Source organism: Pygocentrus nattereri, chromosome 21, assembly GCF_015220715.1.
Source record: "Pygocentrus nattereri isolate fPygNat1 chromosome 21, fPygNat1.pri, whole genome shotgun sequence".
Classification (NCBI taxonomy): domain Eukaryota; kingdom Metazoa; phylum Chordata; class Actinopteri; order Characiformes; family Serrasalmidae; genus Pygocentrus; species Pygocentrus nattereri.
Genome location: NC_051231.1, coordinates 15,018,072 through 15,037,260, shown reverse-complemented (window position 1 = coordinate 15,037,260; position 19,189 = coordinate 15,018,072). Strand labels below are relative to the sequence as shown.

At 39.7% G+C, this 19,189-nt stretch overlaps 1 protein-coding gene across 6 annotated transcripts in view; it reads right to left on the bottom strand.

Annotated features, from left to right (window-relative positions):
- LOC108424637 (nck-associated protein 5-like) overlaps positions 1-19,189 on the bottom strand; it is a 137,453-nt gene that overhangs the window by 56,711 nt on the left and 61,553 nt on the right. For 3 of the 6 annotated variants that reach the window (XM_017692789.2, XM_037532378.1, XM_017692790.1), the window contains 2 exons: positions 15,631-15,801; positions 2,059-2,127 (listed from right to left, as the gene is read on the bottom strand). In XM_017692789.2, the coding sequence (XP_017548278.1) occupies positions 2,059-2,127; positions 15,631-15,777 (216 nt within the window). In that variant the 5' untranslated portion in view covers positions 15,778-15,801. The remainder of the gene's footprint in view (positions 1-2,058; positions 2,128-15,630; positions 15,802-19,189) is intronic. The other 3 variants (XM_017692787.2, XM_037532377.1, XM_017692788.2) reach the window with 1 other exon arrangement.

The following is a 19,189-nucleotide window of genomic DNA, read 5'->3' as shown; positions in this document are numbered from 1 at the left end:
TATGTGGAAAACATCATATGTGGTTCCTGTCCCCAAGAAAAGGCAACCAACAGGACTGAATGATTATTGACCATTTGCACTGACATCCCACTTAATGAAGACACTTGAAAGGCTGATGCTAGCTCTTCTGAGACCTCTGGTCAAAACAGCTCTTGACCCTCTGCAGTTTGCATACCAGGATGGCATTGGAGTGGGTGATACAGTTGTCTACTTGCTGGACAGAACATACTCTCACCTGCACACATCAGGCAGCACTGTGAGGATTGTGTTCTTTGATTTCTCCAGTGCATTCAACACCATACAGCCTGTGCTGTTAGGGGAGAAACTACAGCTGATGCAGGTAGATGAATCTCATGGACAATGTACTATCTGACTGGACGATCTCAGTATGTGCGACTACAGGGCTGTGTCTCAGACAAGGCTGTGTGCAGTGTTGGATCACCCCAGGGGACTATGGTAGCTCCATTTCTGTTCAAAGTATACACCTCTGACTTCAGGTACAACACAGAGTTGTGTCATCTGTAGAAATTCTCGAATGATACGGCCATTGTGGGGTGCACAAGGAATGGTCAGGAGGAGAAATACAGGAAGCTGGTGAAGGACTTTGTTGACTGGTGTAAGCTGAACCAGCTGCAGCTAAATGTCAGTAAGACTAAGGAGATGGTGCTGGACTTTAGCAAGTCCAAACCTGTCTTGTCAGCAGTACTTTATGGTGTTGATGTGGAGGTGGTTGGGACATACAAATATCTGAGTGTGCACTTGGACAACAAGCTGGACTGGAGCTGTAACACTCTCGGCCAAAGCTGTCTCTTATTCCTGAGGAGGCTGAGGTCTTTTGGTGTGTGCACTAAGCTCCTATGGACATTCTACCAGTCTGTTGTACCTAGTGCTCTATTCTATACTGTTGTGTGCTGGGGCAGCAGCATTAACAAAAGTGCTCTGAACAAAATTAACAAACTTATTAGGAAAGCTGGCTCTGTTGTAGGAGTCAAGCTGGACTCTTTGGAGGTTGTAGCAGAACAGAGGATGTTCAACAAGCTTCTAGCCATCTTGGACAACACCTCACATCCTCTGCATGCTACTCTGGATGAATGGAGAAGCACATTCAGTGTCCGTCTGTTACAGCTGCGCTGTGTTAATAGAGCACCATGTGAGATCTTTCCTACCTACTGCTATAAGGCTCTACCAACAATTCTCCTTACTGCAGAGACAGTACTGATCTGGCTGGTAGTGCAGGATTTGAGTCCCCCTTGGCGTAGTGTGTTACTGATAGTAGCCTTTGTTACTTTGGTCCCAGCTCTCTGCAGGTCATTCATCAGGTCCCTCTGTGTAGCTCTGGGATTTTTGCTCATTGTTCTCATGATCATGTTGATCCAACAGGATGAGATCTTGCGTGGGGCCCCAGATCGAGGGAGATTATCAATGGTCTTGTATGTCTTCCATTTTCTTACAATTGCTCCCACAGTTGATTTATTCACACCAACCTGCTTGCCTATTGTAGAGTCACTCTTCCCAGCCTGGTGCAGGTCTACAATTTTCTTCCTGGTGTCCTTCGACAGCTCTTTGGTCTTGGCCATGGTTAAGTTTGGAGTCTGACTGTTTGAGGCTGTGGACAGGTGTCTTTTATACAGACAACGAGGTCAAACAGTTGCCATTAATACAGGTAAGGAGTGGAGGACAGAAGAGCTTCTTAAAGAAGAAGTAACAGGTCTGTGAGAGCCAGAAATCTTGCTTGTTTGTGGGTGACCAAATACTTATTTTCCACCATAATTTACAAATAAATTCTTAAAAAATCCTACAATGTGATTTCCTGGATTTTTTTTTCTCATTTTGTCTCTCATAGTTGAAATGTACCTATAATGAAAATAACAGACCTCTCTCTTCTTTCGAAGTAGGAGAACTTGCACAATCACTGGCTGACTAAATATTTTTTTGCCCCACTGTATGCTCCGAAAAGTGTATTGTGACATAACATATCAAGATAACAATATCATCAAATTGTCCACCCCTACATTTAGACATGTTGTGAAGTTACACTAGACAAAGTTTTTCACTCACCTCATCTAGACATCGCTCGTAAGCTTCTCTCTGATTCTCATTGGCTTGAGCAAGGGCTGTGTTTTCTGCCTACAAAACAAAGAAATGAAGAGAAATTCAGCGAGGTTGAAAAGAACAGAAGAGCACAGATTTGTGATTTTTTTGGAAACTTCATACATCAATCATTCAGGCTGCCTCTCATCATCACAGAACAGTTACTCCTTTAACTCGAACCCTTTGAGGTTTGGCGCACATCTATAAAAACTCATTATTCTGTAAAATACTTTCTAACTGTATGGATGATTTGCGTACATTCATTTTTTTACCCACAGACTGTTTTTTTTTCTTTGCTCTAATCAGTCGTGTCCTCGAGAGAAAATTCTGTCTCTTGACGCTGCGGAGAGAGAGAGACTCACTGCAGACACGCTAAATAAATCAATGGTGAATCGCTTTGCAACACCGCCCTTGATAAATGTCACAGTGGGGCATGAAAATTATTAAAGTATCTTTAGTGATTCATAGAAAATTAGTATTGCAGCCTGACCACCATTTGAATGAGTTAACCAACAAATGACACCAATTTCAATTAAAATCTCAAGAAGAATTTTATGTGCTTATGTCAGTAGAGATAAAGACTTAGAAATGTCAGCTGTCAGTAACTGTTACATCTTTGTGATGTGCACTGAGCACACTTGGGCTAAATACTCTGGAAAAAGTAGTGATGGCTGAATACTGAGCAACACTGTGCTAAATATATTCAGTAATGTATTACAGTACAATAAAGAAAAAATGTGACATATACAGAATAACAGTTGACAGAGAGCATTAAAATAGCCCAGGCACTGGACACACATAAGCTGGATGCCCGTCCCACCGCCATCTTTTACACTTTAAAACATAAGCTTCATTTCCTCTTCAGACCAGTTTCTGCTCTTGCCATTTTGAACATTATAAACTTTCAGTATGATGTGAACAAACATGCACAGAATGCACTATTTGAGTAGTTTCCAGGTCAGTTTGAACACTAGCCACGTTTACATGTAGCCTAATAATCCTTTAACAATCCGATCTATACAACTCTATCGGAATTGTCTAGTCCAATTGAGACCATTCAGAATACAATTTCTTTCCCGGATGTTCGGGTTGGGAAATCCTGTAAATACTCAGCTAAATAGAAGAATAATAACCATATAATGCCTGTATCTGATTACATTCCCAGTCGGAAAGTTTAAGCACGTTCTGTGTATCATGTCAAAGGGAATGTTTATAACATTCAACATGGTGAGAGCAGAAACTGGTCTGCAGAGGAGATGAAGTCTGTGCTTTGAGCTTTAAAAGGTGGAGGTGGGACAGGAATCCAGCTTATGTTTCAGGACATGCTGTCTTCCTCTTGGCCTTCTTTAATAAGTACATGTGAAGAATTTTTTCCGGAGTCTGACATCATTTTAAAGCATCATTAAAAACATAAGCACGGTTTACTGGTGCTGTTCTCACTCTGACTGGTCTCACGTGATGCTGGTTGTCATGGTAACGTCTACACTAAGCATTTCTAGGCATGTGCATAAATTTGGATCTGATTACTTGTAGTGTGAGTGTAAACTGAGATTTTCATCAGATTGTTGAGTAGAGTGAGCGTAAACACAAAATGTATAATCGGAATGTATTTAATCTGATTGGCAAAAATCTTTGCAGGTAAACACAGACGCTGTTAGCTCTACTGCACTGCTCCCCTCTAACACCACTTTCCCATCCTAATTTATCTTTCATTTGATTTTTAATTTAATGTCTAATTTCTTGTCTTTAAATCATGTTTTAATCAAGCTTTGCATTTCCTCCCTTGTAAAGCACTTTGTATGAAAGGTGCTGTATAAATAAACTCTTGCTTTAGCTGAAGGTTCCACACATGAATGCATTGTCATTTCCTTCATACAACATCTTATGTGGTCTTCACAGGCATGGGCTGATTATAAATACGTTTCTAAGTGTTTTTCTTCAGCATGCAAATACATCATGCATTTTCTAGGAACTTTAAAGTGATGAGAGTTTGAAGAAAATTCTCATTTTTAAACAATCGCTTAGCAGCCTCTTTCTAAACGATGGAGGTTTTGACACTTTTTAGACGCCGCACGCTCTGGATCAGAACTCTATTATTAGCATCCTCGGCTGAAATGAATGAGAGTGATTTATGCCAAAGTTGTAAACCACTTCATATGCTGAAATCATAGCGCCATTTCATTTATCCTGCATTGAAATGAGAAATTACCTCTTTGGATGTGGTGGTGTTTTAAATCCGGGTTGAGTGTTGCCACTTGCCTCAAACGTGCCAAGAACTATTACAAGCATGGCACTGTTTCATGCATGTAAGAGAACAAAAGTGGAGGGAATGGAAGGATTATGGCATTAAGTGGTCAAAACTTGCTCTTCCATGTAAAACGTATTCAGGATTTTGGCAACAATCAACTAATTAAAAGTATATTTGCATATTTTTCAAGTCTGGCGTATTCATTTAAAGGGTCCTTATATTGTCAAAAACAAACATACAGTTTACTCCCTAGTCCAAACGCAAACTAAGCTGCAAAACTAATTGTTTTGGTGATGTCATAACTTATCTACATGCTTCCACTTTACATTCAGCTAGCAGTAGTTTAACCCCACCCACGTTTATGCTTAAGTTATAAGAAGTGTTTCAGCCTGGCCTGTTTTTCTATGAGGTAGCCAACCAGAACAGAGCTCACTGGCATAAATCTTTTTTAGTAGCAGAAACAGCCTGTTTGATTATAACATCTTTTAAAAAGAATTATGACTATTGATGCATACAACAACACAACAAATATGTAAAATATGGGCTCAAATTTCATGTCATATTTCATTTTCACATGATAATTTTCCAGCCTCCCTATATATATATATATATATATGCTCAGACTGTACCTCTGTTACTGTGTCTTTGAGACTGACATATGCAAAGGAGCTCTGTTCTGATTGGTTGCGCCTCATTCATAAAAGCAGGACAGGCTGAAACACTCCTTATAACTTCAGTGTGAGTGGGAGGGGCGAAACTGCTTCAGCTGAAGAGGAGGACGTTTGTGAACGTGGTTGTTTTTTGTGACATCATGAAAACAGTAGGTTGAATAATCAGCTGTTCTTGCAGATTAGCTTCCATGTATGGGCTGAGAAGTAAAGTTTGTTTTGAAGCTTTAACACTGTTCACATTGTACATTGAACTGAAAGCAAGAAAGTTATTTTTTTGCACGATATGGACCCTTTAAATGTCCAGACAACGCGATGGCCACAAGCTGTCACCCACACAGTGAGGGGCAAAGACTAAACCTGTGAAAGTAAGAATTTTAATGATCCATTTCTTTGAGCTTGATGTTAACTGAGTGATAGAAAGACTGACAGAAGGGATATCGAGGGGTGAGGTGCTGGGGGAGGGGGGCAGCCTACAGTAACAAAGCCGGTGGGAAATCTACAGCAGCTCTGCTCATATTTAATGTTCAGGCCTCTCCTTCTTTTTAACGAGCTGGCACGTTCAGTCAGCACCTTCGCCAGTCGGCGGAAAAAGAAGTGTCAACTGTTTCCCCTCTGAGATCGACCTGTGGTGTAATTGAGCGAGGAAAACACATGCTCGCCTGTGTGGATTTTAAGCAGAGCAAGAAGAACAGAAGTAAAAAAATCAAATCGGCTCTTGAAGAGGAGAGGATGTGAGGATCAGATCTGCTCTCAGAATCATTAAGGAGCAACAGAGGCTGAATTGATTAGAACTGTATGCTGAGAACACATGTGACAGCAGATAGCACTTACCACCATGGCCTGAAAGATTATTAACACATTGTTTAACCAGCAAGAAGGGTCTGTACTAACACTGATGGATTGATGATGTAAATGACGCTCAGAAAATGATTTCTCATGATTAAAGGTTAAGATGTAAACAGAGTCATTCAGAGTGCTTTGGTGTGAAACGCTCTGCTCTAGAAAAACTTACAGAATCAGAACTGTTTACAGTGGTGGTGATAGGAACCAGACGTCCACCTCTAAAAGCTCCCCTACAGATTATTACAAGTTATTACATGACATGGTTGTGAATTCACTACCTGATGTCTGAAACACTGTTTTATAATAGTTTTGAGAACTTAAAATCCATTAAGGGTGAATGTATACATAATATGCAAAGTGTAATGAAGGTAAAATTGTCCAAAAAGGAAATTTCCATGATTTTCCCATCATCAGCATTCCACACAAAACTCAGAAGACACATGTCGGGTCACTAGTGGGTTTGGATAGTAAATAAAATGTCTATATTTGTGTTGTAGTCATGGTGACCCCTGGTTCCTATCATCACCACTGTAAAAAATCTGAACCATTTCACTACTCCATTTGAACTACTCTTTTAATCTCACACACTCAATTATGCAGGAAGTTTGAAAGCGGCCTACATTTATCTTCCCTAAACCTGTACTGCATAAAATCCCCCACTTCTTCCATATCTACTCTTGTGAGGTTCTTTTTCTTCTTTTGCTGTTCAATGGGTGATGATATCCTGCCTCAACTTCCTGTAACTGGTCTGAAAGTCTGAACCATGTAAAAAAGTTTTTTCACACTTTTGAACCACAGATAAACCAAACCATTGATCAATTTGAGTCAAACCAAGACCACCGAGAGCAAATTTTATTCCTTTGGTCCGGACCATGGTCTTAGCTTCGTTTCACGCCTACTATTTTGGTTCAGACCAATTGATGAAGGTGTGGAAGCACTTTATTTAGAACTTGATGGCAGCAGTGTATCTCAAAAAAGTTGGGACAGGTCAACAATAAGCTAGAAAAGTAAGTGGTATTGACAACAAACAGCTGGAGGAGCAATTTGCAACAAACCCTCTTAGTTCACAAATCTGCGAACAACTGCATCTAAAAATTATGGAACAATTTCAGAAAATTATTCCTCAACATAAAATTGCAAAGAATTTGAGTATTCCACCATATACAGTACATAATATCATGAAAAGATTCAGAGAATCTGGAAAAAAATGCCCAAGGGACAAGGTCAATGGTCAATATTGGATGCTTGTGATCTTCGGGCCCTCAGGTGCCACTGCATTGAAATCAGGCACGATTCTGTAATGGAAATCACTGCACGGGCTGAGGAACGCTCCCAGAAATCATTGTCTGTGAGCACAGTTCACTGTACCCACCCACAAATGCAACTTAACACTGCATCATGCAAATAAAAGCCATATGTCAACACAATCCAGAAATGCTGCCATCTTCTCTGGGCCAAAGCTCATTTGAAATGGACTGAGGCAAAATGGAAAACTGTTCTGTGGTCAGATGAAATTTTTTTTGAAATTTTTGGAAACCACAGATGGTGCACAGTTCAAAAGCTTGCATCTCTGTTGGTCTTTGGGTTGCATTAGTGCTTATGGTGTGGGCAGCTTACACATCTGGAAAGGCACAATCAATGCTGAACAGCATACAGAGGCTTTAGAACAACATATGCTCCCACCCAAACAATGTCTCTTTTAGGGACGGCCTTTCATATTTCAGCAAGACAATGCTAAACCACATACTGCATCCATCACAACAAACATTTGGCACATCATGAAACATCTGGCAAAGAAGACCCAGGACTGTTGAGCAGCTAGAATCCTACATCAGACACGAATAGGACAACATTCCTCTCCCAAAACTCCGGCAACTGACCTCCTCACTTCCCAGACATTTACAGAGTGTTGTAAAAAGAAGAGGTGATGCTACACAAAGGTAGACACGGCCCTGTCCCAGTTTTTTTGAGATGTGTTGCCGCCATCAAGTTCTAAATGAGTTAATATTTTTCATGAAATGTTATGTCATGTTATTATTTATTTATTTTAATACTTGTAATCCTTTTACTTGACTGTTTTGGATTGTCATTTGCCTTATTTTTCCTTTGACATTAAAATTTCATTAATTGGTTTATTATCCTTGGTTTAATTTTTTTGTTCCCCTTCTTCATTACATTTGAATTGTTTTCTTAAACTTATCCCTATTTATCTTGCTTGATTCTACTCTTAAATAGTTCTGGTCAATTAAGTTTAACCTGATTAAATTCAGTTTGATTTCCTTTTCAAGTCCTCTGTGTTGTAAATGCTCAGTTGCTTTGAAAATGAGGGTCTCCCTCAACATACTTCCAACTAAAAATAAGTAGTCTGCTCTACAACCTCTTTCGGTTTAATGGGATTTTTACCATCATCCTGTAAATGAAAGAAGATATTCAGGGTGGAGCCTATAGAGGGTTAATGTTTTCTTTCAGTTGTGAATCTTTAAAAAGATGCCAGTGGGCTTATACGAGTTAAAGAAAGGGAGAGTAAATGGAATGCTATTTGATTTTGGTCCATTTATGGCATTTATGGATTTTCTGGCATTGTTTTGAAGGCAGCTTTGAGCTCATCTAAGCGTGTGTGAGAAGTAACAGCAGATGTGGGTGTTGATATCATCAGTGCTCAGTGTTGAGTAACTGAGAAAATCCATAAATATCGGAGGCCGTGCTCTCACGGCTTAATCGTTTGCGGGGAACGAACACCTGCTTCTTCAGCCTAATCAACAGTGTCTGGATCAGCGAGTCTGCAGCCTGATCAACGATCACAGTCACAATAACAGTCCTGTTACAGCTCAGTGATGAGGCCAACTAGCACGTGTGTGTGTGTGTGTGTGTGTGTGTATTTTCAGCACAGAAATGTCACGACTTTGTAGTAAAACCAATAATAAACCTACATACTTAAAAAAAATTGAAAAGGCTTCTATATAGCACTGAAAAAGTTCCTTCTATTGTTACAATCTTGACATAGTATTGATAGCAGAACCCTTTTTGGTGCTATAAAGAACCCTTTTCAAAAAGGCCATTTCAGGACACTCACTTTCAATTTCTCAAAGAAATCTGCAGACACACCTCCACAGTTCAGTCTTAGAAGTTGGTTGATCATTTTCTGAAGTAATTCAGAACACAAAACAAACACATTCAGTGATGTTGAGGTCTGGACTCTGGGGTGGTCAGTCCATTGTTCAGCGTCTTTGTTTGATGTGTTTGTCTCCTTTTCTCAGTGAGGTTTCTTGACAGCTACACATCCTTTCAGACCCATAGTGCTGAGTTGTCTTCTCACAGTGGAAGGATGGACAAAAAAACCTGTGGATGTTTTCATGTTTGTCCTGAGTCAAGACAGTCAAATCTCAAATGAAGTCTCAGTGCAGGCAAGTCTCAAGTAGTCCCAAGTCAATAGTCATAATTTTCAAGTCCTAAACAAGTCAGTCTACATTCTTCAGCTAATTTAAGGCCACAACATTGAATAATGGTAAGAGTAGTGTAGCCATTTAATGACAGTATGTTAGCAGTGTATGGCTGTATATTATTTTTTTATTATTTTTATTTTATTTGTTTTTTACCTTTCCAACTAAAATACAAAATTGATCATACACAGATAACCATAACAGGCATAATGTATACACAAAGAGTACTGCAACTATGAATGAAAATCATTTTAAAAGAACTACTGAACTTAAATAAAAAGATATATTTGAAAATAGTATTTGATGGTTTTTGGTAACACTGTGTGCACAGGATTACGATAAAAAACTAGCTCAGCACTAAAACTAGCTCAGCCAACTAAAAACAATCACTAGATTCAATTGAATTTAGGTGACAATAGAAAACAAAACTACCAAGCTGAACAAAGTTGACAGAAAAGACGGCAAAATTATGGTGAATGTATGAAGCTGAAGTTGATTTTTTTTCTGCCACCAGCTTCTTATTAGAATTTTCCATTCCACCATAAATTTGTGGTGAGAGTACAGAGCAGGTGGAAGAGAATCTGGAGAAGTGGAGGTTTGCTCTGGAGAGGAGAGGAATGAAGGTCAGTAGAGACAAGACGGAATACATGTGTGTGAATGAGAGGGAGGCAGGTGGAAAGGTGAAGAAGCAAGGAGTAGAGGTCGCAAAGGTGGATGACTTCAAATATCTTAAGTCAACCATCCAGAGCAATGGACAGTGTAGAAAAAAGAGGTGAAGAAGAGGGTGCAGGCAGGATGGAGTGGGTGGAGACGGGTGTCAGGGCTGATGTGTGACAGAAGCATAGCAGCAAGAGTGAAAGGGAAGGTTTACAAGACAGTAGTGCGTTCTGCTGTGATGTATGGTTTGGAGACTGTGGCTCTGTCTAAAAGACAGGAGGCTGAGCTGGAGGTGGCGGAGATGAAGATGCTGAGATTTTTGTTGGGAGTGACAAGGATGGACAAGATTAGAAATGAGCAGATTAGAGGGACAGTGAAGGTGGAGCAGTTTGGAGATAAAGCGAGGAGGAATAGTGGATATATTGGTCAAAGAATGTTGGAGATGGAGCTGCCGGGTAGAAGGAGAAGAGGTAGACCTCAGAGAAGGTTTATGGATGTAGTGAAGGTGGACATGGAGATGGTTGGTGTAAAAGTAGAGGAGGCAGTGGACAGGGCAAGATGGAGGCAGATGATCCGCTGTGGCGACCCCTAAAGGGAGCAGCCGAAAGAAGAAGAAGATTCCACCTTAAATGTTGTAGTAGTTATGTTCGGGCGCCTGCACCATTTGAGGTGGAACAACATATTTCAACACAAAGCTGGCAAATAAGAAGCCAACTTCAGTTTTATGGTGAATGCTGCGCTTGTTTTATCTGCAGGAGCTGTTTAAATCAGTCAAATAAAGAGAGCTGTGTTTCTTTTGTTTTGCTCCCATGAGAAAAATGATCAGTTCACCTGGTGAGTTTCTCCAGTAAGGCTAGAATTTAAGTGCTGAGCGAGGGCACATTGATGCTGCTTATGCGTCTCTTGTTTCCAGCTTATGGAGGCTAGTTTGAGCTCTAAACGCTGCTCTTGTCTTCCGAAAAAAAATAAACTGGGCCTGAGGACAGTAATAGACATCTGATGACATTGCTGTATATTCAGTTTCCGACAGGAAACTAATTCATTCACATGAAAAATAATCAACTATGAAGAGTCCCAACTGCATTCAGACTCTCCATGTTTCTTCCACTTTGAGTCTTGAGTCTTTCTCAGTCATGACGCTCAAGTCCAAGTCAGAGCCCTCAAAGTTTCTATTGACTAGCTTTAATTTACCTATAATGACAAAATGACTAGCACCCACATCTACCCACTGCTACAGCCATGCAAGGCCAGCATAACCCCAGTCAAGCCACTTTCAAACCAGCTACTCAAGCTCTCTGATTGGCTGTACACAGTAATGGATTATTTCGGCCTGGTCAACAGCACATCAGCTGGGAGATAAATCTGTAACAAGGATGAGAGTGATATCCACAGCGCTCCAGAGTCACAAGTGTTTTCCAAGCATTATTTTCAATTGCTTTAAAAGCCTCTCAAAAATCAAAGTAAGGAAGAGAAAATGGAATTTTATACATCATAGCAACAGACAGGGTGGTATTAAAGAGCGCCTGGTAATGCATTCACCATCCTCCAGATTCTCCTGTGTTTGCAGATAAAGAGGAAATGTGCGGTTAATTGGAATTTATATCGCATCTTTGCATTCGCACTTGCATGAATATAAAAAGACACAGAAGCTCCAAACGGCGGCCTGAAAGCACTCGGCGGGCCGGAGGAGTGGCTGAAGATGCGCAGGAAAAGTTTTTAAGGCTGCTGTGGAGACTCGGGCGAAGATCACTAGAGGTTTAGCGGAGGCACTTAAGGGCGAGCGGCGACAATCATTCACTCAGCGGAAGGTACGTAGGAAAAGCATAACAGACTGAAATTGGCTGCAGTCGACACTGCCGAGCGTGAGATACATCTCAATGAGGGTGACGTACGCAAACACAGGCGCGACGTAAAGAGGCACGTGGCCCTGCATACGCACTCCATACACTGCACAGAGAGCCGACCAACAATATGACCCTTCAAAACCTAAAAGAAAGAGAAAAAAACCCAAATACATAATGCATGCTGAAGTACAAGACTATCTCTGCTGCATTCGGTCATTTGTCATGCTGTCACAGCACGGCCATCTGACACATTTGCCATTAAAAATCCAATATTGTTCCTTTGCAGCTTTGAAATATTCTATATATTAAGATCTTATGGCGCTCTTATGTAGGAAAGCACAGGCAATATGAAAATACTGTGACCAAAATTCACAAAACACTGGCTCTTTTGCTCAACCTGAAATCAAATATGACTTCTTTTACTTTGTTAGTTCATTTTCCTGGCATATTATTCACAATTCATACAATATCATGTCATTTCAAAGACTTCAAAGACTTTCTTGTGTCCAAGTTGTCTTCAGATTTTTTTGATGACATCATCATGCACCAGCAGGCGGGGCAGAACAACACTCACTGACTCCAATAGTTTAAAAAAACTGTGCTTTACTGGCTGATATGATTGTCAGTTGCCATTTTTTTAACTTAAAAAGGGGGGCAGTTGTGGGCTGGAGGTTAGAGAACTGACTCTGTGAGTCGCCGGTTCAATCCCCAAGGCCGACAGCACATGACTGAGGTGTCCTTGAGCAAGACAACTAACCCCCAATTGCGCCGTGGATAGGGCTGCCCACCGCTGTGGGCACGTGTGCTCACTGCCCCCTAGTGTGTGTGACTACTCACTAGTGTGTATGTGGTGTTTCACTTCACAGATGGGTTAGATGCAGAGGTTTGTGGGATTAATAAACTATCACTTAACTTAAACAAAACAGCAGAAAGTCACAAAGTCTTAAATAATATAAATATTGCACTGTTGCAAGTGGAGGTTCCCAGCATTCAATTAAGTATCTCTTATTTTATTGTTTTTAATGTTACAGTTATCTCCATGGAAAAGGTTTTGCATGGTGGAATGTTATCGTCATGCTAAAGGTTGAATTTAAAGGCATTTTACATCTTTTTGTTATTTTAATCATGGAATATTGGCCCTTTACTAAGCAGTTACAGACTCTTGTCCATGTGCTTCTCTGCATACTTTCTTACCCTGTTCTTTAATGGTCAGAACTCCCACAGGATCATTATTTGTGTGGTGGGTCATTCTTATTTGTGTGGTGGGTCATTCTCAACACTGCAGTGACACTGATGTGGTGGTGGTGTGTAAGTGTGTGTTGCGCTGGTGTGAGTGGATCATTTAAAAAGCTGATTTACTGCGTGGGGGAGGAGCGCCCTCCAGTGGTACATCACTAAACTGACCTGCTTTAACCTTTTACACAACATAAAAAAAAATTATGTCGTGATTAAAAGAAACAGCAGTAAGAGTTTCTTACTGAAATCTGCTTTGATGTTTGTGACGCAGCAGACACAGGAAATCATGGCTGTAGAGGTAACTGGTGAGTGGCACTTTCCAAGAATAGAGTTCGATTTACTTCACATTACCTTTAAATGAGTGAAGGGATCTGTACTTCAACTTAAAACAAAATTAGCATTGAAATGATCAGAAAAAAAACTTAAAATATCTGTGTCCACCTTATGTGGTGATTTTGGACTGGCCCACCTCACTGACCCTGACACTGACAACTCCTCTATGAAATAAATTAATTAAATCTTCTACCAACACCGTCACTACAATCTTATTTAGTTCCATTTAATATTGAAAAAATTGTTTTAACCCGTGTCCCATATTGTATGCACTGTACTTTTACTGAAACCTGCTCCTCATGTATAAAACAGGAACATTCCATTTATTACATCCTGTTTATCATGATATAAACAGGAATTGGGATCATCTTGTTGTGTTCTGCAGAAATGATCATCATACAGGTCAGCACTCATATTTGGTTTCCTCAATTTACACATAAAACCCATATCTGGCTGCAAAAAGTCTGCCAATTCAATGCTATTACCAAAATTATTATTAGAAATAAAGAATACACGTTTATTTTTGTTTAATTGATGCAAACTTTATGGTTATACATAGTTAGCATGCAACATATGCACCCAGCCAACAGCGTCCTATGAAGGTCTAGAGGATGACCAACACAAACTGTGCAGCAGCAGATGAGCTATCATCTCTGACTTTACATCTACAAAGTGGTGTCTAATAGAGTGGACAGTGAGTGGACACAGTGTTTAAAAACTCCAGCAGCACTGCTGTGTCTGATCCACTCATACAAGCATAACACACCATCACTTCAGTATTACTGCAATGCTGAGAATGATTCATCAACCAAATAGTCCCTGCTCTGTGAGGGTCCATGGGGGACCACTGAAAAACAAGGTAAAAGGGGTCTAATAAAGTATGCAGAGAAACAGATGGACTACAGTTTGTAACTATAGAACTACAAAGTGCACCTATATAATAAGTGGAGCTGATAAAATGGACAACGAGCATAGAAACAAGTACATAATGTTATGCCTGATCAGTGTACAATTGTCTAATAACACCATTTCGTGTGAGCTAAATGCTTTTCACAGTTGAGTACATGCCTGTGTTAAATAATGCAGTGTGTGCAATGTTTGAAATAACAATGTTATCTCACCTTTTGTCTTTAGCGGTTTGCCACCCTAAAGAAATCACTGGGTCTAACCTGGTCACCCCATTTAAAATAATCTATGCCCTGTCCTGAGTGCTGCTTATTTAAGGATAAATTCTCAAACCTGTTACCTCACTTTTAACTTTCAGTTGTTTTGAAATAAAATAAAATAAAAATAGACTCAAACTAAGATTTTAATGAAAACATTTTGATTAAAATATTCTTTTAACTTCTCCTTCTCTCCCATTTTGTATACATTATATGTACTTTCACTGCATTAATATAAGCTTAATGGGGAATATGATCCCTGTTATTCAGTCATGTATGGTGAAAACAGCTCATACAGAGTTTGATTAGACAGCCTGGGGTGGAAAATAAGAGCTTCTGATGGTTAAACACTTCCTTTGATTAATTCTTTGTTAAAAACACCAAAGAAAAAAGTTAATTTTTAAAGAGTTTCAAGGCATAAAATGAGCTCCTTTCACAGAAAGAGCCAAATGTTATTTTCAATGTATATTAAATGAGCCTGTTAAAATATGACTTATGAATTCTTTACACATCAAATATATGCACCTTGCTCACCTTAAAGAGCCCATGCCATATTTTTTGCAGTATTTTATGCTTTTCCCCCACTTATGACCATTTTCCGACCTCCTTTTGTCCCTCAGAATGGTTTTGTAATGATGTCTTTAAGAGTGACACATGTAAAAGGGCTATTCTGATTGGCTGCCCAGAATTGTCTCATTAAAAAAAAATCCTTATAACCGTATTACAAACCAGCTCTAATCTTACTGGCCATTGTATTGGAAATGCCTCCTGTATATGGTGGTGTGCAAAAGTTTGTGGTCAGATTCAATGCTGTTGAGTATGAATAAGTTACATGTCCTCTACAAAGACACTTCTCACATTTTTCATACACATTTACTGTTTATTTGCAAAATGTAACATATTTTTGAGATATAAAACCTAAAATGTGACTTTGCACACATAATCCTATAGTGGGTGTTTCTAATAAAGAGGCTAATAAATGCCATAACAAGATTGGTAGAAAAGCTGCTGTGCAATCATTGATATATATATATATATATATATATATATATATATATATATGTGTGTGTGTGTGTGTGTGTGTGTGTGTACGTTTATTCTCACCTCAAGCTCTCTCAGCCTCTCTAAGAGCTCTTTACTGCTCTCTGTCTCATCCTCCTCGTCCTCCTCCTCCTCCAAAAACTGGTCTCCATCGCCCTCTTCTGACTCAAAGGCCTCATCACAGTCTCTGGGCTCAGCTCCGTCAGACATCCCCACCTGTGCAGTAGAGTTCACCTCCAGTCCATTTAACAGAACAAACATCATGTTTACATAATCATTCAGCAACATGAGTTATGCACAGTTCTACTAGGTATGTAATGTATGATTAAAGGGATACTCCAGTGTTTTCCAACCTTATCCTTATCAGTCACCACAAATAAACTGGCTGACTCTAAACTTGTCCATCTGAATATATTTTTATATCTGGGCAAATACATGTAAGTTTACAGTATTATTTCAGTGTCTATTGTATCTCTTTAAATTTGCAGATGCTGATACTGTACACTCAAGTATATTACACAGTCACTCTCACTCAAATGAATTATGTCCTGAATCTGATTCGAAGTCCAACACTTGCCAGAAAATAAAAGCTTAAAAAAGGAATTGCCACTTAATTGTTTATATTGCTATGGTTACAGTCATTAGTCAGTCTAGATCACACACAGAAACCTGATCAGGTGGAGAAGTTTAATAGCTTTTAACTCCATTTGAATATTTTTTTTTCTTAATGATCAACTCACACATGTTTTGGGACAGTTTTGTTATTTACACTTGATTTCTCATCAGCTAAAAAGCTGGCTATAAAAACAAGATAGAAGATTCTGTCGTGGGCTGGAGGTTAGGGCCTTGTGACCGGAAGGTTGCTGGTTCGATCCCCAGTGCTAGCAGTCCATGACTATGGTGTCCTTGAGCAAGACACCTAACCCCCAATTGCTCCCCGGGCGCCGTGGATTGAGCTGCCCACCGCTCCGGGCAAGTGTGCTCACTAGTGTGTATGTGGTGTTTCACTTCACGGATGGGTTAAATGTGGAGGTGAAATTTCCCTGTTTGTGGGATTAACAAGCGTCACTTAAATTTCTGGATAACAACAACATAATAATATTATTATATTTTACTGAATGAGCTTAATATGATATTCACTGGATTATTGTGCGATGACTGTAATCACTGTTATTACAACAATAAAAATGTATGTACATTACATATAATTAAAGTCAGATCTGCATACAGGATGCACACTATATTGAAATAACTTTAGCCTTTTGCTTTGAGTTGAGACTTGTTCCACCTCCAGCTACAGATACAGAGATTAAGCACGTAGAAGTTTTCCTTTAAGGACCGAAAGGACAGTTTTGCACGAGAAAGTGTTGGAGGGTGGACACAGCATTACAATCTGTCACGACGATCGTAAACACCAGAGCACATTAAAGACCTGCACTTTCCTTCAGGACACATAATGTCAAGGTCAGTGTGGAGTGCTCATTAAGCTGAATTAATAAATTACACTATCAGCAGTGAATGTCACGCAGCGGCCCCTCCCGACCAGAGCGCCAGGTCCATTAAAGTCCATTAATAGATGACGAGAGAATGGCCTTTGGTGAGGAGCGGCCCAGCGCCGGCCTCTCTCGACCCGCCAACTGCGCTCTGCAGATAAAAATAGAGCCGTGGTGTCTTTTTCTCGCCACAGCCTCTTTTTTCAGTCCTCTCTTTTTTACTCTCTTCTTTTTTCCTGTAACACAGGCCAGCGCTGCGGGCAGTAAAGCGTCTATATCACATCCAGCTGACAGCTCTGAGACCCGGACAATAAACCAAAAGCACATGCTGCTCATCCCTCCTTTCAATCCTCTCTCAGTCCTCTTTAAGGCTTGAAAGCTCAGTGATAACCCTGATGATCACACAAATAAACAAATACAATTTTAAAGCAGATTCAGGAATGATTATGCAGTATTTCTAAATACTGATGTGCAAAGGGGAATTTTATTTTCAAAATGCATAATTCAGTCATTGAGATGTAAACAAAATGTAACTAAATTTCAGTGGCAGCGATGTGGACTTCTTCAGAGGTTCTTTAGTAAAATAACTGGAACCATATACAACACATTCTCCACCAACACAGAACCATACACAACACATTCTCCACCAATACAGAACCATACACAACACATTCTCCATCAATACAGAACCATACACAAGACATTCTCCACCAATACAGAACCATACACAACACATTCTCCACCAATACAGAACCATACACAACACATTCTCCACCAATACAGAACCATACACAACACATTCTCCACCAATACAGAACCATACACAACACATTCTCCATCAATACAGAACCATACACAACACATTCTCCATCAATACAGAACCATACACAACACATTCTCCACCAATACAGAACCATACACAACACATCCTCCACCAATACAGAACCATACACAACACATTCTCCATCAATACAGAACCATACACAACACATTCTCCATCAATACAGAACCATACACAACACATTCTCCACCAATACAGAACCATACACAACACATTCTCCATCAATACAGAACCATACACAACACATTCTCCACCAATACAGAACCATACACAACACATTCTCCACCAATACAGAACCATACACAACACATTCTCCATCAATACAGAACCATACACAACACATTCTCCACCAATACAGAACCATACACAACACATTCTCCACCAATACAGAACCATACACAACACATTCTCCATCAATACAGAACCATACACAACACATTATCCATCAATACAGAACCATAAACAACACATTCTCCACCAATACAGAACCATACACAACACATTCTCCACCAATACAGAACCATAAACAACACATTCTCCACCAATACAGAACCATACACAACACATTCTCCACCAATACAGAACCATACACAACACATTCTCCACCAATACAGAACCATAAACAACACATTATCCATCAATACAGAACAATACACAACACATTCTCCATCAATACAGAACCATACACAACACATTCTCCACCAATACAGAACCATAAACAATACATTCTCCACCAATACAGAACCATACACAACACATTATCCATCAATACAGAACAATACACAACACATTATCCATCAATACAGAACCATAAACAACACATTCTCCATCAATACAGAACCATACACAACACATTCTCCACCAATACAGAACCATACACAACACATTCTCCACCAATACAGAACCATAAACAACACATTCTCCACCAATACAGAACCATACACAACACATTCTCCACCAATACAGAACCATAAACAACACATTCTCCACCAATACAGAACCATACACAACACATTCTCCATCAATACAGAACCATACACAACACATTCTCCACCAATACAGAACCATACACAACACATTCTCCATCAATACAGAACCATACACAACACATTCTCCACCAATACAGAACCATAAACAACACATTATCCATCAATACAGAACAATACACAACACATTCTCCATCAATACAGAACCATACACAACACATTCTCCACCAATACAGAACCATACACAACACATTCTCCACCAATACAGAACCATAAACAACACATTCTCCACCAATACAGAA